Source organism: Taudactylus pleione, unplaced genomic scaffold (genome assembly GCF_031769625.1).
Source record: "Taudactylus pleione unplaced genomic scaffold, aTauple2 ptg000041l, whole genome shotgun sequence".
In the NCBI taxonomy this organism is placed as follows: domain Eukaryota; kingdom Metazoa; phylum Chordata; class Amphibia; order Anura; family Myobatrachidae; genus Taudactylus; species Taudactylus pleione.
Genome location: NW_028284443.1, coordinates 15,703,885 through 15,728,839, shown reverse-complemented (window position 1 = coordinate 15,728,839; position 24,955 = coordinate 15,703,885). Strand labels below are relative to the sequence as shown.

General features: G+C 42.5%; 1 protein-coding gene and 1 pseudogene across 1 annotated transcript in view; both read right to left on the bottom strand.

Moving 5' to 3' along the window:
• TSPAN12 (tetraspanin 12) overlaps window positions 1-14,943 on the bottom strand; it is a 179,599-nt gene extending 164,656 nt beyond the window's left edge. Inside the window, exons 1-2 of the mRNA XM_088456145.1 lie at window positions 14,929-14,943; window positions 6,184-6,324 (exon numbers count right to left, since the gene is read on the bottom strand). Coding sequence (XP_088312271.1) covers window positions 6,184-6,249 — 66 coding nt within the window. The 5' untranslated portion in view covers window positions 6,250-6,324; window positions 14,929-14,943. The remainder of the gene's footprint in view (window positions 1-6,183; window positions 6,325-14,928) is intronic.
• A 6,583-nt stretch (window positions 14,944-21,526) lies between these two features.
• Window positions 21,527-21,645, bottom strand: LOC148537997 (5S ribosomal RNA; annotated as a pseudogene).
• Between the last annotated feature and the right edge of the window lie 3,310 nt (window positions 21,646-24,955).

Below are 24,955 nucleotides of genomic sequence, written 5' to 3'. Positions count from 1 at the left end.
TTTCTACTGCTTGTGATAATTCCCAGAGCTCTAACAGATCAAGAGACATAGCTTTAATTAAGTCAAATTACACTACATTGACCAGTGCCTTACATTAATATTAAACTGATGGTTGACATTAGAGCCTTGCTATTAGTAATGTGCTAGGTACAGCTCAGAATATTGTGTCCGCCTGTGTGCCAGTATCTGCATGCCTCTATGAATCTGTTATGTCCAATAAACAATGTTGGGCTTAAATGTTACAGAGCTACCGTCTTACCTATACACAGTAACAAGTTATGCCTAGCACTGCGTTCTGTCATTTGCCTAAACAAAACCCAACAGATAAATGATATTTTGTATATTGTATAGCGTAGAATTAAGTGTTCTGTATTTCTTTTCTATAGATGTCAGAGCAGCTCTATTTGTACTAAAAAAAAAAGATTTCTAAAACAACCCATTATCATTTTCATTTGTATGAAGAGATGCCTCTTACATGAATAAATTTTGTACATATCCCAACATCTTCAAATAATAATTAGTTTATTATACCACTAATTAAGTTTTAATCAAGAACTTTAAGGAACACCTGACATATCTGAGATAACATTCTTCTTATGGTGCATACACACGGTCCAACATAAAAGAAAGTTATAAACAATAACGATATTGTTATCGTCTGATCGTTTATATCCTTCTTTTTCTCAACTCCTCTAACTACCAAATGATGGTCGATGAGCGGGCTTGGATGGTCGATATTGATATCGAGCATCGCCCGTGCATGCAGGCCAACCTGGTCGATATCGACCAGGTTAGCCTGTTTGTTCTAAGGACCCGTGATCGCGATTGCGGGATTGTTAGGGGGTTGATGCATGTTGCTGGATGTTCGATATCGAACATCCAGCACATGCAGGACGATCAGACGATATCTGATCGTTGTCTGATCGACCCGTGTGTATGGGCCATTACATAGTGGCTTGTGTATGATCTAAAGAGAACAAAATCTCCCTTTGCTCCGTCCTCCCAGCAGGAGAGAACATAAATTTATCTGCACAATATATGCAAATGCTGAGTGTCAGCTGCAAAGTCAGACACACATACACAAGGCACTATGTAGAAGACATCTGATACTATTTGGTAGCTGCCTAACAGGAGTCATTTACTTATTAACAGTTATTTATATAATAGTCACATATCATACCTAACCCTTCGCTGTACTGAGAATATTTAATCATTTGCATCAGTATACACCCTAGTGGAGTTTATAATCTACAATGCAGCCAATTAACTTAAGTGTTTGGAGAGTGGGAGCCTGGGAGGACACCAGAATATGTATAGAAACCCCACATAAACATGAAAAGACTATGCAAACTGAAACTCCACACAGATAGGGCCTGGGTCCCTGTCCTGTGAGGCAACAATGCTAAGCACTGTGCTGCGTATGAATCATTAGGGTGGCAGAACATGAAATCAGTGTTTTCCTTGTTTTTGGCCTAGTTAGTGTTAGAGCCCATTGCAGTATACACAGATTTGCCGTAAAATTGTAGATATGTAAGTAAATATTTTTCTTACTGAATAATGACTGGAATGCAGCTTAAAAAAATGGAAGTTGGCGGCCGCACACTGCTGGTTTTGAAGACAATGAAGCCCGGCCACCTTAAAACATCCCCCAGCCCTTTTGCGCATATGTAACACAGTGGGGGAGCACAACCACCATCAGGAGAGATGAGGGAAACTATTCAAATGTACTTTGGACATAATCGCTGAACCGGAAGTGACGGGAGGACCACTTCCAGTGACGCGACTGCTATCTGCTTTAAAAGGAGGACTCATTCTTTCCTGTATAACAGCCTTGATAAAGAGCTATACATCTCGAAACGCGTCGGTGCTGGTGTGCAGTACACTACCTTCCTTTAAGCCTGTGAGTGTCTGGACCAGGGTGCTGTCGGGAAACCCTGTTCCTTACCCAAATTGACACTCACCTCCTACATACATACATTGCTTTTTATTCTTAAAAAATGACTAGAACTTAGTGCACTTTATTCTCCCATGCTACTGGTGTACCATGGCCAAGGGCGCCGAGAGGGGGGGAGCGACTACTGTTTACCCGGGCCCGGACCCATGCCGCCCCCCTCCCTCGCAGCAGCCACAGCAGTCTCCTATGCCTGTGGGGGGAGCGATCACACTGATCACGCCCCCCCTGGCTTTGCGCCGGGCTGAGAGGCTCACAGCACCCCCCTCCCCACTTCGTGGCCTGCAAATGTGTGTTGTTGTTTTTTGCTCAAGGGGGCGTGGCCACGCCTCCCGCAATTAGGCCACGCCCATATCTGCACCTGGGCCCGGCAGGGCTCTCTACGCCCCTGCCCATGGCAATTATATCAACTTTATCAACTGCATTTAATATTTATCTTATGCACTCTGAAGCTTTAATCATATATGCACTTTATTTAGTGCCATCATTGCTGCTATTCTACATGCACTTTGTCTAATGTGTTCTTATGAATTCCATTGAATTGTGATCCATGCTATTTTATTTGTGTGATATATATGTTTATCTTTTTTACTGACTCATGAAATACTTTATATAATAAAATACAGTTTCCCATAGATCACTGGAAAAATCATTTAGTGCACCTGTAGCTCTAGTGTCACTTAACTCCAATTTTGTATCTTATACTCTGGGGTAAGGGATACCCCTGTTTTGTAGTGATCAGTAGATGCTTTAGGGTGGGCGCTCAGGAAACCATCACCTATCTTGATTTAGAGTAATTTATGCTTACCTGCAATCACAAGGATGAGTGTGCCTACATGCCAACATTGATAAAATTGCATTTTGCTCTTCATAAGAGATATTAAAATAAGGCACAATGGATGGTGATACACCAAACTAAAAGGTGTTACTCAATATTGGGGGTGTTAAAGATCATTTACACCCACAAAAGGTACACCAAACCCACATTAAGGGGCCTATGTATTAATAATCGTGAAACTGCTGCGATTATTAAGGTTCCATATAGTGGGTGATACTTCCATTCTTAATGAAAATATCCCCGCTTTGTGCCAAGGGGTACTTGCAAGTAACCGCTGTCCCTGCATGTTACATCCCAGGCATATTGTAGACTTCTCCTGTGGATGCTGACACGGGTTCGGTATAACAGATAGACGATAATTAGATAGACAATGTCTAGATAGACAACAGATGTTAGACAGGCAGTAGTTTGACAGGGACAAAAGGTCAACACAGAAAATGTCGACATGGATGAAGGTCGACAAGTACAAAGGGTCGACAGTGTCAAAAGGTCGACACAAAAAAACATTTTTTTTGTTTTCTAACCCTTATCTTCACCATAACCCTCCCCTTGGTACCTAACCCTGTCAGGGTAAGGGCCTAACTCTAACCGTCCCTTCTAATGCCTAACCCTACCCCTCCGGTAAGTGTCTAACCCTAAAAAACAAACAAACATATGTTGACCATGATGTGTCGACCCTTTGACTTTGGCGCCCTATTGTACCTGGTGTTCTTCATCCCTGTCGATCTTTTTTGTGTCGACATTTTGTCCCTGTTGACCTATTGCCTGTCTAACATCTGTTGTCTATCTAGACATTGTTGACCTTTTTACTGTCTATCTATTCACATGCACACAGTGTCAGCCTCAATCGCCGTCCGAAGGCTGCAGGAGAGAGAAGGAAAGATGTCGCTCTCATGCTTAAAGCACTTTACACCATAGGGGTCAGATCATGGTCCCCATTGATAATATGGGGGCTACGATCTAGAGTGCTAATTAGCACTCTGCCAGAGATTTCTGCAATGTGCAATTAGTACATAAGAACAATTCATGAAATTATGCAGAAACTGCAGTTTCTACATAATTGTATGAAAAATAAGCTTGATATATAGGCCTCTTAGGGGCCTATGTATCAAGCCGATTTTTATATAAAATTATGCAGAAACTGCAGTTTCTGCATACTTTTATGTGTCGATCATATGTACTAATAGCACAATGCTGGAGATTTCACAGAAATCTCCAGCAGAGTGCTAATTAACACTTCAGATCGCAGTCCCCATTATTATTAATGGGGACTATTATCTGACCCCTATGTACTAAACTCCAAAAAGCTAAGCTTTTCAGAGTTTAGCACCGGTAGTTTACACCATCTTCAGATGGTGTAAACTACTGTTTGCCTATGGGGTGCCCAGGGGAATGAGAGAGATCTTTCGATCTCCCCCCCGCAGCCTCCGCGGCCAGTCCCGGAAGCTGACGCTATGCGCATGCACAGTGTCAGCTGTCCCCTGGGAAGTCTTTCCCTTCTGTGAAAGGCTTCTCCGAAATGGTGGGGATATACAGTAACTCGTGGGGACAGCGGTTACCACAACCCCAGTCCCTGCGAGTTCCCGGTAGTACATAGCTGGGATATTTTCATTAAAAAATTAAAATATTCCCGGCGAGTTGGACCGTTAATAATGGCAGCACTACCGCGATTATTAATACATACGCCCCTTAATCACTAATCTATCAATGTACTTTATACTTTATACTATACAAACATTACACTAGAAATAATGATGGCCAAAGAAGCAGAAAATTGGGAATAATCAAGAAAATTTCAACTTAATTCAGATGCAACTACAGTAGGCAGTGCTTTCACCTGACATCTGCACCTGTGCAGCCCAGCCAGCATACATTCAAGTTTCAAACCACAAGACACAAAGGGCGTGCAAAGTCAACATAAAATAACTATAAATGTATTGGTTATAAGGAGACACAAATACAAAAATTCAATTAAATGAGGCAATGCATGTTTCAGTCATACATTAGTTACATTAAGTAGAAGAAAATGATGATTAAACTGTTGCCTGGTCACTGAGGGCTTGTTCAGGCCTATCATTAACAAATGCACAAATGCTCCTTATAATTAGATTAAATTATGGTGCAGTTCCCACCATCAATTTCTAAAATTGAAAAACAGCATTTAACATTTTTAAACCCAGCATGGCTTATTTGTAGTGCATTAACCTGTGCTACCATAACAATAAATTACATTGGTAAAGGTGCAATGTACTGTATTATAAATGTATTAATGGACTGCATCCTAGATTTCATCCATTTGTATCAATGGTCCCAGCACATATTAAACAAGCCATGAAGAAAATGGACACCTACATGCTATACATTTATTCCTAGGCTTTAACTTATTTCTTAATGCATGTTGTGAGGATTACACAGTAATGCAAATATACTTAAATAGATAAAAATGCTATTTTAATCTGCAAATATAAACTATTCTTGCATACTTGCTTAAAAAGGAAAAAATACACATGATAGCATAATTATGTTTTAAAATGTAATTATAAATGGGATTAATGTTTCAGAATCCGAAAGTTCAGGGCTAAACAAGCACAAATCAGATAAGAAAAACTTCTGAAACTTATGATACCCACTGCAGTCTTAAACCAGTTAACATAAATGTGTTTGTTTGTTTTTTGTTAATCTATAATGGTCTATACTGTAAGTTTACAGAGAGAATGACAACTATACATAGTGATTTAGTGACAATTATACATAGTGATTTAGTGACAATTATACATAGTGATTTCAAACAAATTTGACAAACTATTTTCTGCGCAGAGATTGGTTATTTTACCTGCTTAAAATATCAATAGTGAAAAATGAATGATTTACCCAGAATGCTTTCAAACTGATCAGCTATTTTCAAACTGAAGACACAGCAAGTTCTGCCAGAAAGCAGTCAGGGGTTTTCACTGTTTTAAATGCATCATCCTCTCTATCACATTCAAGGAACGCAATTCAGAGGATTTTGCAGGCCCGGAATATGCATCTCACATATAAGAAGTTAATGAATAATTCTAGATATGACTATAAGGCATATTGCTGGGCCCATTTAGGAGCATGATGAAAGAAATGCACTGCTTCTTTAGTTCCAGCATAGTTATTTATCACCCTCTCCCTTTGATAAAGTAGAAAAAGCTGGCACGAGAACTGGCACATGCGGCAGCAGTGTATGTTGATCAAAGGAACGACTAGAAGACAACCCTTAGATCTTTGGAAAATACATAGTAATCCTGCTAAATGAATTTATGCTTAGCTGTGCCCTTTGGTACTTTCTCTCTTGGCCAGCTGTAACCCGAGTCGAGACATTGCCACCTGCTTGACAGACTGGGACTGCCTGGCCCTCTTGACTCACCCAGAAAAGTAAATTGAGGGCGTAGAGCAGGCAGCGCAGGCACTTCACAGAGTCCTCTCTGGCCATTGTGCAATATTGCAGGAGAAAGCCCCATCCTTTCACCACTTCATCCTCTCCAGGGACAACCACTGATTCAAAGCACTTCAAAAGAGAAAGAGGAGAAAAGAGATCAACTTGCAAATAGTTTTAGTAAGAGCAAATCCCACTAAAAGCTATAATAGTAATTAGAGCACAAGAAAGACAGTAAGATTGCATAGTACTATTACATACTTATTTCAATGCCTGTGTCGATTATTGTCCTATTTGTAGGCTCACCTCGACCCACCTGTTGTTTTTGTAACTTTTTTAGTTTTTCAACTTCTCCAAAAAACATATAATTTCACATACTGATGAGTAATTGCCAACACTGTGGGCCTCATTCAGATTGCCCGCAATTTTGCCACATCTGAAGCTGCACTGTGTGCTCCGAATGATATGCGTATATTCACCTGTATTGCCCACATCTATGCTTCCCCCATACATTCACTAGTGAAAGTAGCCGTCATCACCATGGCCATAACTAGGGCGATGCGGCCGGTGTGCCCGCATAGAGCGCACATGCCCTGTGGGCAGTGCCGGCCGCCTCCACTCGCTATCACCCCCACTAGCTTGCCTCTCATCTACTCAATAGTAGCGGTGTGCCCGCCTCCTTCTCTGCCGGGTGCACCACTACTTATACACATTGCGGCGGGCAGCGCTGCAGCTGCCTGCCTCCTGTGCACCACCCCCTCCCCCATCTTCAGGGCCTTGGAGGGATGTCTCTCCCGGTCCAGTCCCACAGTGCCAAGGAGCCGTTCCTTTGCGTTGGGCTGCAGAGAAGAGACAGCATTGGCGGAAACAGAGACTGCGGCATCCCTCACCTCCCGCAATGACACGCTGACAGTTAAGTGCTGCACTTAGAACACTTAGGGGTCTATTTACTAAGCAGTGTTAGGAGACAGAGTGAAAAGTGATAAGAAAGTGATAAGGTGCCAGCCAATCAGCTCCCAACTGTCATCAAACAGACTGTGTTTGAAAAATGACAGTTGGGAGCTAATTGGCTGGCACCTTATCACTTTCTTATCACTTTTCACTCTGCTCCTAACACTGCTTAGTAAATAACCCCTTAAGAAGAGACACCTGAGTGGGGGGCATAATGCATACCTCCCAACTCTCCCACATTCAGCGGTACAGTCTCGTTTTTCTGGGACTGTCCTGCTGTCCCACCCACGGGCCACAGTGTCCCGCGGTGGGGGGAAAGTTGGTGAGAACACATACCGCTGCTCATAGCAGAGCAGCGGGTGTGCAAAAGGTGAACAGATGCCATGTGCATGCGCACGGCTTCTGTTCACCAGTGTAGGGAAAGCCTGGGGGCTGCCCAGCATCTCGGAGAGTGCTGGGCACACCCCCTATAGTGATAAAAATGGGGGTTGCTGCGAGGCTCTGCCCCATTTTCAAGAGGCCCTGCCCTTCCTGTGAAGCCCTGCCCCCTTTTCAAACGTGAAGTGTCCCTCTTTATGGACCATAAAAGTTGGGAGGTATGCATAATGTCAGAGCCGTAACTAGACTTTTTGGCGCCCTATGCCAGTGAGAGCATTGGCACCCCCCCCCATTTTTTAAACAGGGACATAAGACAGTGGAAAAAGGACCATGGTTTCATGGGAAAGGGCCAGGGAAGAGATAGGGGTACTCCTGGGGCAGCCAGGGGATGCTGTGGATAAAAAAAGAGGAAGATACAAGTGTGGATGATAATAAACAGGAAAATTGACAGGCGCAAACAGCACCCCCTGCCCTGCGGTGCCCTATGCCATGGCACAGGTCACACTTCCCTAGTTACGGCCCTGCATAATGTGTAAGGGGGTGTGGGTTTTGTACTTTTGTACTGTGTGGCATAATGTGTAAGGGGGGGATTTGTACTGTGTGACATAATGTGTGTGTGGGGGGGGATTTGTACTATGTGGCATAATGTGTGTGTGGGGGGGATTTGTACTATGTGGCATAATGTGTGAGGGGGGGGGAATTTGTACTGTGTGTCATAATGTGTAAGGGGAGGTTTTTGTACTGTGTGGCATAATGTGTAAGGGGCTTACTACTGTGTTGCCATAATGTGTAAGGGGGCATAATGTATAAGGGGGTGTGGTCTTTTTACTTTTGTACTGTGTGTAACATAATGTGTAACGGGGGGATTTGTACTGCGTGACATAATGTGTAAGGGGGGGATTTGTACTGTGTGGCGTAATGTGTGAGGGGGGGGAATTTGTACTGTGTGACATAATGTGTAAAGGGGGATTTGTACTGTGTGGCATAATGTGTAAGGGGGATTTGTAGTGTGTGGCATACTGTGTAAGGGGGGGATTTGTACTGTGTGGCATAATGTATAATGGGGGGAATTGGTACTGTGTGGCATAATGTATAATGGGGGAATTGGTACTGTGTGGCATAATGTGTAAGGGGGATTTGTACTGTGTGGCATAATGCGTAAGGGTGGATTTGTACTGTGCGGCACAATGTATAATGGTGGCAATTTGTACTGTGGTCATAATGTGTAAGGGGCATTACTACTGTGTGGTGTAATGTGTAAGAGGAACTACTACTGTGTAGAGTAACGTGTATAAGGGATACTACTATGTAGTGTAATGCGAATAAGGGCCACTACGCTGTGGCGTAATGTAAATTAGGGGTACTTAAGTGTGCCATGCTCTTTGTTTATGAGACCACACCCCTTTTTTTAGCCCATGCACCTGCGGCGCGCACTGTGCCTGTTTACGATATGGGGGGGCACCAATGCTCTTTCTGGCACAAAGCACCAAAATGTCTAGTTAGGTCTCTGGTCATCACTATGAATGCACACTTCAACCAGTATTATCTTTCGTGCAGGAAATCCTTTGGGAAACAGACAGATCTCCGTGTTCCTTCACCTCTGAGTAGTCTGAAATCCCATCTACACACCCACGACATGCCCAGGTGCCACTTAGCTAAAACCCACTAAGGTGGAGATGCAGTTGAGATGTGTAGGACCATGAATCTCCATAGTTGTTAAAATTTCCATATGTCAGCTCTGATGCATGCACAGTCTGGTAAAAATGATGGTATTGATCCGCGTAGATAGGACGTGCGTTCACTAATGAATCAGGGTTTGTTTATCTTATCACAAACAACATGTTCAAATTAATACTAGTAATATCTAAATAGAGAACGAAAGGGGAAAAATTGGGAAAGCGAAATTTCACAGTGTTAAGTAATACTAGTACTTTATTCCAGTGTTATAGCAAAAGATGTTCCAAGTGCCTGTGTTTTGCCTATGTGATAGTAGGACATGGGCATGGGGTACATGTATTAAACTATCAGTGAAGTTAATAAATGTAGTGCAATTTTGCCCTTTAATCTTCAAACATTCACTATTTATGTGTGATATTTTGTATAAATGTACTCCTATGTATCCACACTCATGATAAAACGTGTACTTGTATGTTGCATCATTCATTTCAAAATAAATCAGTTTGAGTTTACAGTACCTATGTAACTACTCAGGGCTGAGCAGTGATTTATGTGAATTGAGTCATTTCTGCCTGTAGGAGAATAGTCATTCACGTTACAGCTGCACTAACCACATAGGTAAACGTTTTACCAAAGTGTCCCTCCCATAACCGGCACCCTGGGGGCTGCTATATTCATCTGTTCTTCTGATGAAAGCACTCCTGACTATTGTTCTACATACCTATGTATGGTTGTTAGCAAGTGTACGCTCAAATATAACTCAAATACATTGAAATGTAAAATGTTTGAAAATCCTGTATATTAAAGCAATGTATATATGACTATTTGGAATGTACAGTCAGGTGCATAAATATTGGGACATTGACAGAATTTTCATATTTTGGCCTCTATTCACCACCACAATGGCTTTGAAAAGAAACAAACAAGATGTGCTTTAACTGCAGACTTTCAGATTTAATTTGAGGGTAATTACATCCAAATCAGGTGAACGGTGTAGGAATTAGAACGGTTTCAATATGTGCCTCCCACTTTTTAAGGGGCCAAAAGTAATGGGACTATCAACTCAAAAGCTATTTCATGGACAGGTGTGGGCTATTCCCTCGTTATTTCATTATCAATTAAGCAGGTAAAAGGTCTGGAGTTGATTCTAGGTGTGACATTTGCATTTGGAATCAGTTGCTGTCGACTCTCAATATGAGGTCCAAAGAGCTATCACTATCAGTGAAGCAAGCCATCATTAGGCTGAAAAATCAAAACAAACCCATCAGAGAAATAGCAAAAACATTAGGTGTGGCCAAATCAACTGTTTGGAACATTCTTAAAAAGAAAGAACGCACCGGAGAGCTCAGCAACACCAAAAGACCCGGAAGACCACGGAAAACAACTGTGGTGGATGACAGAAGAATTATTTCCCTGGTGAAGAAAAACCCCTTCACAAAAGTTGGCCAAATCAAGAACACTCTCCAGGAGGTAGGTGTATATGTGTCAAAGTCATCAATCAAGAGAAGACTTCACAAGAGTGAATATAGAGGGTTCACCACAAGATGTAAACCATTGTTGAGCCACAAAAACAGGAAGACCAGATTAGAGTTTGTCAAATAACATCTAAAAAAGCCATTACAGTTCTGGAACAACATCCTATGGACAGATGAGACAAAGATCAACTTGTACCAGAGTGATGGGAAGAGTATGGAGAAGGAAAGGAACTGCTCATGATCCAAAACATACCACCTCATCAGTGAAGCATGGTGGTGGTAGTGTCATGGCGTGGGCATGTATGGCTGCCAATGGAACTGCTTCCCCTGTATTTATTGATGATGTGACTGCTGACAAAAGCAGCAGAATGAATTCTGAAGTGTTTCGGGCAATATTATATGCTCATATTCAGTCAAATGCTTCAGAACTCATTGGACGGTGCTCCACAGTGCAGATGGACAATGACCCGAAGCATACTGCAAAAGCAACCAAAGAGCTTTTTAAGGCTAAAAAGTGGAATGTTATGCAATGGCCAAGTCAATCCCCTGACCTGAATCTGATTGAGCATGCATTTCACTTGATGAAGACAAAACTGAAGGGAAAATGCTCCAAGAACTAGCAGGAACTGAAGACATTTGTAGTAGAGGCCTGACAGAGCATCACCAGGGATGAAACCCAGCGTCTGGTGATGTCTATGCGTTCCAGACTTCAGGCTGTAATTGCCTGCAAAGGATTTGCAACAAAGTATTAAAAAGTGAAAGTTAGATTTAGGATTGTTTAGTTTGTCCCATTACTTTTGGCCTCTTAAAAAGTGGGAGGCACATATAGAAAGTCTGCAGTTAAAGCACATCTTGTTTGTTTCATTTCAAAGCCATTGTGGTGGTGAATAGAGGCCAAAATATGAAAATTCTGTCGATGTCCCAATATTTATGCACCTGACAGTATATACTACTACAACATTTTAAGGGGTAAATTTACTAAAGTGAGAGTTTTTAGAAGTGAGTTTTAGAAGAGGAGTTGCCCATAGCAACCAATCAGATTCTAGCTATTATCTTCTAGAAGGTGCTAGTTAAATCTGATTGGTTGCTATGGGCAACATCTTTTCTAAAACTCACTTCTAAAAACTCTCACTTTAGTAAATTTAACCCTAAAGGGGCCCATACACGGTGCGATAAATCAGCCGAACAAACGGATTGGTACGATTTGGCTGCTATAGCGCACCGTGTATGGGCATGATATCGGATAGTGCGCGTACCCATGGGTCCTACATCGCACCCCCAGATCTTACTGCAGGTTCAGTTGATCTGGGGATGCAATGTGCGATCCCATGCAGCGATATGCGAGGGGGGAGCCGGCATATCGGGCGGTCGGCCACCCGTTCACACCGTGTGTGGGGACCTCACGATATGTCGGACGTCGGATCCCCTGTCGCGTTTCACGGTGCATATCGCACCGTGTATGGGCCGCTTAAGACTCAGGGTAAGATTTAAAATGTTGCACTTTTCAAAGCTGCAACATCTTTGCCGGTTTCAATCACTGGATTTTAAAGGGGCAATAATATTAAGGACAAACCAGGAATGTTTTGAATTAGTATTATTGCACCTTTAAATACAACAGATTCAACTGCCAAAGACAGTTTTGAAAATTGCTACATAAAAAATTTAGCACTCAGTGTGGTCCATTTACTAATTTTAAAATGTGTCTATCTATATAATCACAGAGCCAATACATATTGACTTTGCAGCAGAGGCATAATTTAATCATGTAAATGTGGATAGAGAAAGGTACTTTGGGCCTGATTCAGGTTGGATCGCAAGGCTGCGGACGCATGTAACCAGTCGATGTTTGTGTTCTGCACATGTGTGTGCATCGCAGTGAGCGTGCAAAGGCCGGCCACAGCAATCAGGTAGTGGATACGCAGTGCAACACTGAAATGATTGACAGCAATTACCATTTAAGAGTGGACAAAGGAACGCAGGCATGCCTGTGCATTTTAACGCCGTTACAGGGGTGTGCATAATTAAGCCCCAGCGACGGCATAAGCAGCCTGAGCTCTGCATGATGACAGGAAGCTTCGCGGGTAATACGGCATGTCAAGCTCAACAACAACTCTGTGTTTGGGTCCGTTGTTACTTGATGTTACCAATGTATTTGCTGACTTGCGGATGTATGTAATGGGAAGTCGGCGGCTTTATAGGCTTAGGGCGTCTTTGGTATAGTGCTGCGATCGCACTCATTTTCATATTTCCGCTACATGCGGGTGCGTTCAATTGCAGACTTGCGATCCGTGCTGAATCAGGCCCTTTGTTTACACAGTTTATTGGTAGTAAAGAACATGCAACTCTAATAACTTCTGGAGCAACTAATGGGCAGATTTACTAAACAAGTAGCTATTTCACACCTGATCGGGCAATATAGAGGTGACCTTGTGTCTGTCACGCATTCAAAGTTTACAGTTTTAATAAATCTAAGTGTGAAACGCAATAAAAAAAATAGCACAAAAACCCCCACACACTACGTTATTAATTTGAGCAGGACTTGAACTTAAGCCTGATTTCACTATTTTATTAGATTTTATGTTCTATCCATGTTTTTTTTTACATTAAAAAAACTTGTAACCTAATTTCCAACAATGCTTTTATACAAAACATGCACAATATTCATATATTGCTGCTGCTGTTCTTTTTACAAGCTGGAAGATCGTTAGCATTATAAAGTTTATAAACAGTTTTTTCAATATATTACGGAACATAATATGTTGGCACTATTAAACTACACATTGTGTTTAGGTATATGCTGTACATGCATTTTATATATATTTTTTTTAAATGTGTATATATCTGCTATATATGTTTTTGTGACAAAACACCAAGTTAAGCCAAACTTATGTGTAAATGCAAATGTAAATGATTCTTATACACATTAAATCATATTTACAATAAATCCCTATTCAATTAAAGCAGGTTTTCATTAATGATAATGCATGTCAAATGCCCTAAAAATGGAACAAAAGGTGTTAAAAAAACTTAATACAAGCTAAACACATTAAAAACACAAATACAATATGTACTGTTTCATTTGGTACAGTGATTTTTATAGTCACTGCTATTTACATGTGCTTAATATGCATTGTAAACCTATCTAAAAGAATTCATGTTAATGCAAGTATTAGGCTACAGTACATACACCATAGCATTAAAATTCTGCGCAACATATCAGTTATACATACAGGGCATGATAACAATTACATTATGTTATCATTTATACAAACATAAGAATGAGGGCTGTGCTCCAAGAGCTTACACTCTAAATGAAAAGGATAAAAACAATAACACAAGGTTTCTAGTCAATGAATGTGTCACCATGGGAATATGTTTAAAGACAACAATACACCAAATCAAAACTATTAGAATACTTTGTGTCAGTAGGCTGGTTAGGATTGTGAAATCTCAGCCAACATCCTATGAAATAATAACAAAACCATTTGATGAATTTCCTTTTCTTCTTAAAAATAAAGTTTCGTTTCTTAGAATGTACTGATTAAAGAATGAATGAAAACATTGAAGAAAAAAAATCATATCACTGGAGACTTTAATGAAATGCACTTAAGTATAATAGTGACAGTATGTGTTAATACTATGTATACACAACCCAGTAGTAATGCAAACACTACACTGCTGTATATCCTAAAAGTGTTCAAAGCAACTTTGCTTGTCTGTAAATCATAGGTTCTCAATGTATACCCCACGTAGTATCTATCATAGATTTGAGGGGGCCCAGTCTATTTTAACTCATAACAATAATATAGAATAAAATATTAGCAAATATTAAAAATATATATTAAAAAAAAATTATCGAAAGGAGAATTTAAAAAAATATTTAAATAATTCTAAGAAATTTACTAATTTGGGGAGATACATTAAAACACATTATGGACATAAACAAGTATGGAGGGAGGGGGCATATATGATTAAAAAAAAGGTTAAAAATTCCTGTGATATATAAACATCACAAGTGAAACAGTTGCCAAATGTAGAAGATACACAATTCAAAACAAAACCAATAATAGGGTTATTAAACAGATGATGAGCTGGTTAACAATCAATGCTCATTAGAAACTGGCATACTACAGTATGAAAAGTTACCAACAAAATGCTGAACCTGTTCTAGATTTGACAGGACATGCAGCAAGAAGCAGAATGAGGCAGATAAGTTATGTACTGTATGTGCATGTAATAAGAGTGTGCATGTTACCTTGCTATCTGCACAGCAGTGTGACAGGACAGTAGTGACTGGAAAGAAGGACTGTGCCTGGGAATGTGAGAATAGATGGGTTGTGCACAGTTCTGGAATGCTGGATTCTCTAGCCAGGGGCTGTGACCTGCAGCCATTTGTGTCTGTGCAGCTGTGTGTCAGAAAAGAAGCAGAGACACTTATAGTCCGCACTGAGCACTCATTCATTAGCCAGAGCTGAGCTATAAACAACTAGCAAACAATTCCGCACAATTAGCAAGTAATCAGAAACAACTAGTGCCGTACTCTGCTAGCTGTGACTGTCACTGCGCTGGCACCTAGTTATTAATGAGTCATAGTTTGGGACAGCTACAGCCCTGCTGCCCCGTTCAACAAAACTGGCAATTGCACTTACATTACGTTGCACTCATATCGAAAGAAGAGCGATCAGGGCATTGCCAAAACTGCTATAGGTTTCCACATACATGTTAAAAGACTCATTTCTAATAAGTGAAGCGGAGAGTCTCAGCAGTGCTCTTCCTGTAGCAGAGGAGCCCCCTGTGCTTTGCAGAGCTCTCAGCTGCTCGATCCTCTGCCAAGTTCAGACTAGCAGGAGAAAGGACTGTGCAGCGCCTGCGCACCGTTCCTCCCAGACTCATTGTTGGGTTCTGCAAGACATTTGATAACTGCACCACACTGCTAGGAATAACTCATCCCAGAATTCATGCCTCAACTATACACAACTCTTTTCTCATAGCACTATTTTCACATGCATACTGCACAATACTGACAGGAGATTTCCAGGAACACGTTTCTAAATGTGTACTGTTGAGCAGACTTTAATTTATTAAACATATTTTTCCTTACATAATGGTGTCATGCTGGGGTTGTCTGAGTGATAATAAATTATATTATACATATTTAAAAATGCATAAAGATAAGGAAACACAATTGATATAAAAAAAAGGGTGCGATCTGTGAAAAAAGTTTTTATTATATGCTAGGTCTGCAGTCAACCCCAAGAGAGGGTCTGCGCCTCTCAAATGTAGAAAATATAGAAAGTAGGTGGGATCTCAGTAGACTTAGCAGAACAAGTTATCAAAAATGTATAGTGTCACATAAATAAATGTAATGCTGCACTGACATAAACTTTGAATTAATAATAAGAAAAGACTGGTGCGTACGTGTGTATGTACATCTGTATTATAGATGTGTGTATATATATATATATATATATATATATATACATGCATACACCAGTCTTTTCTTATTATTAATTCAAGGTTTATGTCAGTGCAGCATTACACATATTTATGTGACACTATATACATTTTTTATAATTTGTTCTGCTAAGTCTACTGAGATGCCACCTCAGTATACAATAAGCGAGAAAGCATGTCTGTCTGTCTGTCTGCCTGTTTGTCTTTTAAGCACGGCCATAGATTTGGAATTTGGCAGGGTGGTGTACTTTGACCAGGATTAGGTTTTTGCCTATGTTTGAACTTTGTCAGGTCCACACACTCACACAATCCCTAAAAATGGGGACACTCTTAAATTACACAGGTTCCAGAGCTGACTCAAGTGGAAATTGGCAGTCTGCCAAAAACCTTTGTGTAAGGTACAAAAGTATAATTTTAAGCTCACAGTCTGAGCAAGAGTTAAGCCCGGAACACATTATGCGATATTATGGAAAATTTATCGTTATGAGGCGAATCGTAAAACAATAAATCGTTCACATCGTATAGTGTGTACGCACTATATGCGCACTCCCGCGGGTCGTCGACAACATCCTCTGTCGTTCATACATGCAGCCCAACCAAACAACATTGGTCATATTTTTTTAAGAAACCATTCAGTGTGTACACTCTATGAACAGCAAACGATGTGTCGTTCAGAACTGCCCGATGCAGACGTCACTTCAGGCACTCCCCAGACCCTCCAAACTCCTTCATTTTGCTCAGGGATTGTTTTCTAAATGCAGCATCGCATAGTGTGTACCAGACGAGAGTATCACTGTCAGCATCAGCCAATCAGAAGTACAGGTATGCTCCTGCGTGCTGCTGCTGTGGACTGTTATTTATTTTAAATCACTCTGAACTGCAATCGAGTCAAGATACAATATTGCTTTTATTATTGAGATACAATTCTGCATTTAGATACATTGTACTGTATGTGATAAGTGAATATCAAAGTGCAATGGATTTTGCTGCGCTATATAAGAAACTGTTAATAAATAAATATATCAACAATTGCCTAGTACATGTTATTGTGTATTTATTGCTCTGCAGTGTACTATTTTTTAAATCTTATTAAATGAATACCTTTATCATTATTTTTTCTGTGGGATCCTAAGTGATTTTAAGCGCGCAGCCAATTATCTTTGTCTAATTCTCTGGTATGTGTTGTTCATACATGCACCCCATTACTCCCATGTGTAATGTTGCCTATGTTTCTAGTGATACTGTATGTGCTTTAACCATCACACCATTCATTCATTGTCATACAATGATTTAGTCAGACATCAAAAAAGGGCAACGGCTTATGTGAGAATATAGGTTGTTGTAATTTTTTTCCCCTTCTATTCACTTTCTATAGGGGGTGGCCTGCCATTAAACAGTAGTCCAATAGTAGTCCAATTTTTTGATCATCAGTGGCAAAACAATCAGTTTATCAAATGAATGTCATTATTCTCATTTATATTTGCAGATATAGCCATGGAGAAGAACAGTACTTTTTGTACAGGGTTCATTGAACCACATGAAGGAGTGTCTGTGTAAAATAAAAAGCAAGACTACTCCAATAAAAACATGAAGAGCGTCGCCACCCAGGAGCTGGTGGAGTACAACAAGAAACAGCACAGTGAAGCAAGCCATGAATGAGTTAAGAAAAATCCAGAACATGCGCACTGTTTTTGAAAGAACATAAAAAGTACAAAGCATCTGTGCCGTCTGGAGCGGGGGCATATTAACGTCACATGCCAATGCTCTGGTATTACGATATGCTGATATTTACATTGGAGCAAGACACTCAAGGGCCTTTCAAAAGTTTGATGGGAGAAGAGGTGGATGATTTAGGCGAAATTATCAGCATGGATTTGGTAAGTGGAGACATAGGGCCTGGTTCTGACCCGGACGCAAGCGCTGTGCGCTCGCAAGCGGGTCGATGGTGGCCCAGTGCGCATGCGTGAGACCCAGATAGCAACGGGCAATCCGTCGCTCCGGGTCTCGTACCAAAGGGGGCGTGCTGTCGATGTTGAGTGAGAGCACGCCCCCTTTGGTGGGCGGGCCAGGGGAGTGGCTGCCCAAACGGAGACGTTCCCATGTGAACGCCTCCGTTTGGGACCGGCCCCACTGACATCACAAGTGATGTCAGTGGGAGAGATTTTGGCTCTGTTAGAGCCGAAATCTCTCTGGGGCTTGCGGCAATGAGACCCTACCACAAGGGTCTCGTCGCAAGCCCGATGGTCGCGATGGTCTTGACCATCGCGACCATCTTCCTGGCCGTTCGCTATACCTGTGGGTGGTCATCCACAGCTATGCGAGTGGCCAGGAGGCCGTTCTAAAAAAAAAATAGCACGGCCCTGATTCAGAGCGAGCGCTCTGTCAGAGCATCTGGCTCTGAATCAGGGCCATAGTACTAAAACAAACCATGCTTTTCTGTAGTTTTTTTAAATTGGGCAAACTAAATTTTACTTTAAACAGTCTTCCTGCCAGGGCACTGCCCCCACTCCATAAAAATATTCCACATACTCCTTCCTTGTTTGGCGCGTGCAGAGGCCATTGGTACGACCCCAGATGCAGCCACAGAAGACCACCTATCCATATCCTCTGGGTGGTCTTTCTTTCATCTGGCACAGCTATGCTTGTTGTCCTTTGTTGGCTGTTTCTGTGCCTTAGAAAATCATGCAGGACACAGCATGCCAGGATGACCCAGTCGAATTTGTCCACACGCAGATTGATATTGATTGCTGTGTGGAAGATCCTGAAGCGATTGCATGTGACAGTCTGTAATTGTAAATGCGGTTCACCTTTGTCAGTCCCCTTTGCGCATATAGGGCCTGATTCAGACCCGCTCGCAAGCGCACAGCGCTCGCAAGTGGGTCGATGGTCCCCCACTGCGCATGTGCCGCCTCCGGCGTGCGCATGAGCGAGACCCGTCCAGCGACGGCAGCTCCATCGCTACAGGTCTCGCTACAAGATGGGGCGGCTGTCGATGGTGAGTGACAGCTCGCCCCATTTTGTAGGCGGGGAGGGGGGGTGGCAGCACAAACGCAGGCATTCCCTTAGGAACACCTGGCATTTGTGGGCGGCCCTGCTGACATCACTAGTGATGTCAGTAGTGAACTTCCTGCTCTATTAGAGCAGGAAGTCCACTCGGGCTTGCGGGAGCCAAGACCCTGCTACAGGGTCTCATCGCAAGCCCAATGGTCGCGATAATCGCAATTGCAAGCGGGCTGGAGAAAAAAAAAACACGCCCATCAGACCTGCGAGCGGGTCTGAATCAGGCCCATGGTTTCACAATGTGTTCACAAAGTGCAAAGGCCTCGTCCGCCACAAATACAAAATTAAACCGTGCTTGGTTTCAACAACAGACGGCAAGTTAAGCGTCTTGGAGATGAGCTACTCGTAGAAAGCTGTCTATTTGAAGAACCCACCACCCGAAGCACGACCATTTTTGCCAATGTCCACAAAGAGGAATTCATAGTTGCCATTGATCATGGTCATAAGAACAATGCTAAAGAATCCCTTGTAATTATAGTAATAGGTTCCACTGTTGGCAGGTGGGGTTATTCGCGCGTTTGCCATCTATAGCTCCCCCGCAGTCAGAGAAGTTCCACCGGCTTCCAAACTCCGTAACAATAGCTTTCCATTCCTCAACGGTTATAGGGAACTAGAATAATTGTAAAAAAAATTAAAACATGATCTTTAACATAACTTTATTATTTTACAGACTTCTACCCCTGAGTTGGACATCGATCCCTGAAGGATCCAACATTGCAGAGAGGGGAGGCGGACAGTAGCACACCAAATGTGCTACCCCCAAAAAAGGCAAGGAAGACACCCTCCCAGACCAATGAGAGATTTAAGGGTCGCAATTAGCTGCTAAGCTCTGAAATTTTTCTGCAAAACAGCAGTTGAACTTTGAGGGGTTGTACTACGACCTCATTATACAGGTCAAAGTTGGCCAACTAAGCAACCATACCATCATATTCGAGCCACTACTCCCACAACCACATCCACTACCCCCACAACCCCATCTCGTCCCCGCAACACACATGATGGCTTCCACCAATCAATAATTCGAGTGCCACGTTTTCAGCAATGCTGCAATCGGACGTGACACTAGAGAAGCCGTCATTTTTATTAATTTATATAGATTTTTTCATTTGGTACCCATTTATCAACAAGTTTTATCATACCCAATAACTTTGGTGCTCTATGACAGGGCCGTAACTAGGGTAGTGTGACCTGTGTCATGGCATATATGCTGTAACCAGGGCTGGGACACTGAGGGGGGTTAAAGGGAGGGTGAGGGCAGGGATACTGATTTAGGGTTAAAGGGAGGGTGAGGGCCACTGGGGGGTTACATGGAGGGTGAGGGCAGGGGCACTGATTTGGGGTTACAAGGGGGTGAGAGTGGGACACTGATTTGGGGTTACAGGGAGAGTGAGGGAAGGGGCACTGATTAGGGGTCACAGGGAGAATGAGGGCTAGGACACTGATTGGGGGGGTCACAGGGAGGGTGGAGGTTGGGACACTGGGGGTCACAGGGAGGGTGGGATACTGATTAGGGGTATGGGGAGGGTAAGAATGGGGACACTGGGAGGGTGGGGGCTGGACACTGAGGGGGGTTACAGGGAGGGTGTGGGCTGGGATACTGAGCGGGAGATACAGTGATTATATATTGTAATTGCAGGAGACCAGCACTCCCTGCACATAAAGCTGTCTGTCAGTGGAGTAAACAGCAATAGATTTATAAGAAAAATAAGATGCACTCACTTAAATCATAATGTTTGGAACTGCCCCCTCTTGTCTCCACTTCAGGGTCCAGGAGATGCAGCTGTGGCATTGGGTTTCCTCCTGCTCCTGTATTAGTGCTGCTGCTCCTCTTCAGCACTTGCAGTTCTTCACAGTTCACACACAGCAGACAGGGGGGCGTGTCAGACGGTGCCAGTTACTAGAGGTCCCGCTGGTCCTCTAGTGTCTGCTGGCAGAACATGGCCAGTGGACACTAGAGGACCAGCGGGACCTCTTGTAACATTACAGTTCTTAATGTGCATAAATGTGTCTGCTCTCAAAATATAACTTTTAATATTGGTCATTTAAAATTAAGAAGGTCCCCACACTACGTACGGTTGTTTGCAGAATTAACATGGAGTGTGGCGAAATGATTTTATTTTTTATTTTTTATGGGGGTATCAATCTCCAGCTTTAATATATCAAAAAGATCAAAAAATGACACATACACAAATTGTGTAAGGAGATGATTACCCTGATAACCCTGAAAACATAATGAAAACCCTGATGGTTGATTGACAAGTCCATTTGTATGTGAAAACAATACTGAAATATAATTTGCTGTGTTACCGCTCTATCCCAATTCACCTCCTATATACTCTAACCTACAGCACCTGATATTCCTTGGTGGTCTCCCACTCAAGTACTAATCAGGCCCAACACTTTATAGCTTCCAAGATCGGATGAAATTGGGCATACACAGTGTGGTATGGCTGTAGGTGTATTGCCAAACATAGCGGTGAGAAATGCACTGGTACACAAAAAGCAATGATGTATGTAGAACTATCTAATAAGAGGAGTCCGCTTTGTTAGAAAATACAAAATACAAAGAAAGTATTTGCATTGGCGTACTTTAATTGTTCCACAGATAGATCATCATATTTATGAACAGATCACGGGTTATTACACATATTTTGTCAAATATTCATGCACTTCCGAATTGTTGTACTGAATGCCATCTAGTTTATAGTGTAGTCTGTTGCCTCCCACTCAATTAGCTATGCCCCAGTGGCAAACGCAGGATTTCTAGAGGGGGGTTTCGAAATGCTTGATTTTAGAGTGAGTGTGGCCAGTCCATGAAGAGGGCTTAATTACCTATTATCCAGCTTTAATATGCGTCATAATATGCGTCATACAAAGTGTATGGTATGTCATAATTCCAGCATATACAGGACCAGAGATCACAGTAAGCCATTAAATGCGGCAGTAGGGCCATCCTGCCTGAGCTGAATGTTTTTATTTTAGATGTGAGCACCATTCCAGGGCATGGGAGCAAGTCCGGGAGTCTGGGGGAGCAACAGAAGAATCTAGCACTGCCCTGGCTTGAACATATATGTAAATATTGGGTTCTATAGGAGTGCATCCCTAACAGTGCATGTTTTCCAAATCCCCTAATTGGTGCACAGGTTATTTATTACTGGCTGATACATGTTAAAAGATGGTGCTAATTATTTCATTTATGATACTGAGAAGAACATGCAGCGCTAGCAAAATTCCATTATATTACTATTTCTATTGTGGTCCTGGTGTGGGCTGGGGAGGGGGGTTTCCAGGCAGACGGAACCCCCCCTCCCCCCCTGCGGCCCGTCAGGTATGTTAACCATATAAAGAGGCAAACATATATTGGACCAAAGACCAAGAAAAAACATCATATGTTTTATCATAAATCTGTGTTAAATTCTCTCTAAATTGTCTATGAGAAGACATAAATACTCCTGTTGCCAATGTTAAGAAATCTGATCACCTTATAAATGTATTGTTATATTCAGAAAACTCGGAAAGCCAGGCAGAAAAAAGTGTCATTAATAGGATACTGTTCAGACCCTATTATCACCACAGTCATTCCACAGCACCATTCATATGTGAAAAAAATATATAATAAATGCATCAATTATCCACAGAGACCATGCATTGTGTAAGCAGCAAAATCATCATAATTGCCTAAATTGTGCAGGATGATATTTTTGTGCTGTGTCAGTGATGCTGTTGACAGTACTTCCCAAAACAGCATATACCTATAAATTGATCGTTGGTTACACTAATTTGTTCCAAAAAAAGAGATATAAATTATTATGTGTACTATGGGCCTGATTCAGACCCGCTTGCGAGCGTTGAGCACTCGCAAGCGGGTCGATGTTGGCCAAGTGCGCATGCGTATGAGGGAGCCGGCTCCGTCGTGCGCATGCGCGAGACCCGCATAGCGATGGGCAAGCCGTCGCTATGGGTCTCTCACCAAAGGGGGCGTGCTGTCGATGTTGAGTGACAGCATGCCCCCTTTTGTGGGCGTGCCAGGGGCGTTGCTGCCCAGATGGAGGCGTTCCCATGGGAACGCCTACCGTCTGGGACCGGCCCCACTGACATCACAAGTGATGTCAGTGGGAGTACTTTTGGCTCTGATACAGCCAAAAGCACTCCTGGGCTTGCGGCAGACGAGACCCTACCACAAGGGTCTCGCCGCAAGCCCGATGGTCGTGATGGTCTTGACCATCGCGACCATCTTTTTGGCCGCTCGCTATAGCTGTGGGTGGTCACCCACAGCTATGCGAGTGGCCAGGAGGCCGCTCTAAAAAAGAGAAGGAGGGCACTGATTCTGAGTGAGCGCTCTGAAAGAGCGTCCGGCTCTGAATCAGGCCCTATGTCAAATATTTTATCTCAATGTAATTTTTTGCTCAAATCAGAATCTATAGGCATAAACATTGTAACATGGTTGTGTTCCTGCAGTAAAACGTCTCTCTCAAGGCAAAGTGTTTATAATAATAAATATTTGGCAAACAGCATTACGCCCACATAGTATATGATTAGCTAAGCACATAGGACAGAGAAAAGAGAAAAGGACCCTTTAACTCTGTAAGGTCCGTCCACGTAACAAGGGCAAGATTGCAATACTGCAGCAGTAAATAAAATGTGAACGCATGTGTTGTCTGCCACTCAAAAATACAGCTCAACAGCTGTGATAGCAGTAGTCAGGCAACAGATATTAAGGCAGTTTCAAGGTTTAGTCATGGTGCCATCCACTCAAACGTGGAACTCGGCGGCTGCGCTGACATGGAGGTCAGGCAGCGAATATACATTCAGTTGCAGGGTATCTTGAAGGGAGTCTGGTCCGTACACTGGGTCTCATTCAGACCCGCTCGCGAGCGCAGGACACTCGCAAGCAGGTTGATGGTACCCGCATGCGCACGACGGAGGGAGCTCCGTCGTGCGCATGCGCGAGACCCGAATAACAACGGCCAAGCCGTCGTTATGGGTCTCGCACTAAAGGGGGCGTGCTGTCGATGGTGACTGACAGCTCGCCCCCTTTAGTGGGCGTGCCGGGGGCGTGGTTGCCAGACGGAGGTGTTCCCATGGGAACGCCTACCGTCTGGGTCCGGCCCCACTGACATCACTAGTGATGTCAGTGGGAGTGATTTTGGCTCTGATAGAGACAAAATCACTCCTGGGCTTGCGGCAGCGAGACCCTACCGCAGGGTCTCGTCGCAAGCCCGATGGTCACGATGGTCTTGACCATCGCGACCATCATCATGGACGCTCGCATAAGCTGTGGGTGGTCAAGCCCACTGACTGGACCTCCAGAGTAGGAAGGACGCGCATTTCGCCTGACAGGTGGCTTGATCACCTCTCCAATCTCCAAACAGACAGATGTCTACAATGGACTTTTTTTTATACTATATATAGATATATAAACTTCTTATTTAATAATGTTCAAGTCATATAAAACATATTAAAATACAGTAACCTTCTAGTAAAATAAGAAACTAGATAGATAGATAGATAGATAGATAGATAGATAGATAGATAGATAGATAGATAGATAGATGATAGATCAATACCTGGGAAACATTAATTGTCTGACAGTACTGAAGTATGAGTATTAACTCTATAACAACCTATATTCGAATGATACAATAATAGCAGCATAATATTGTTTAAGAGTAACAATGTTGCTCTTATTACCAGGCAGCTTCAGCAATCATAGTATACAAAATGAGCAACATAAATATAGCCTACTGTCCGTTTTGACAATTATAAAA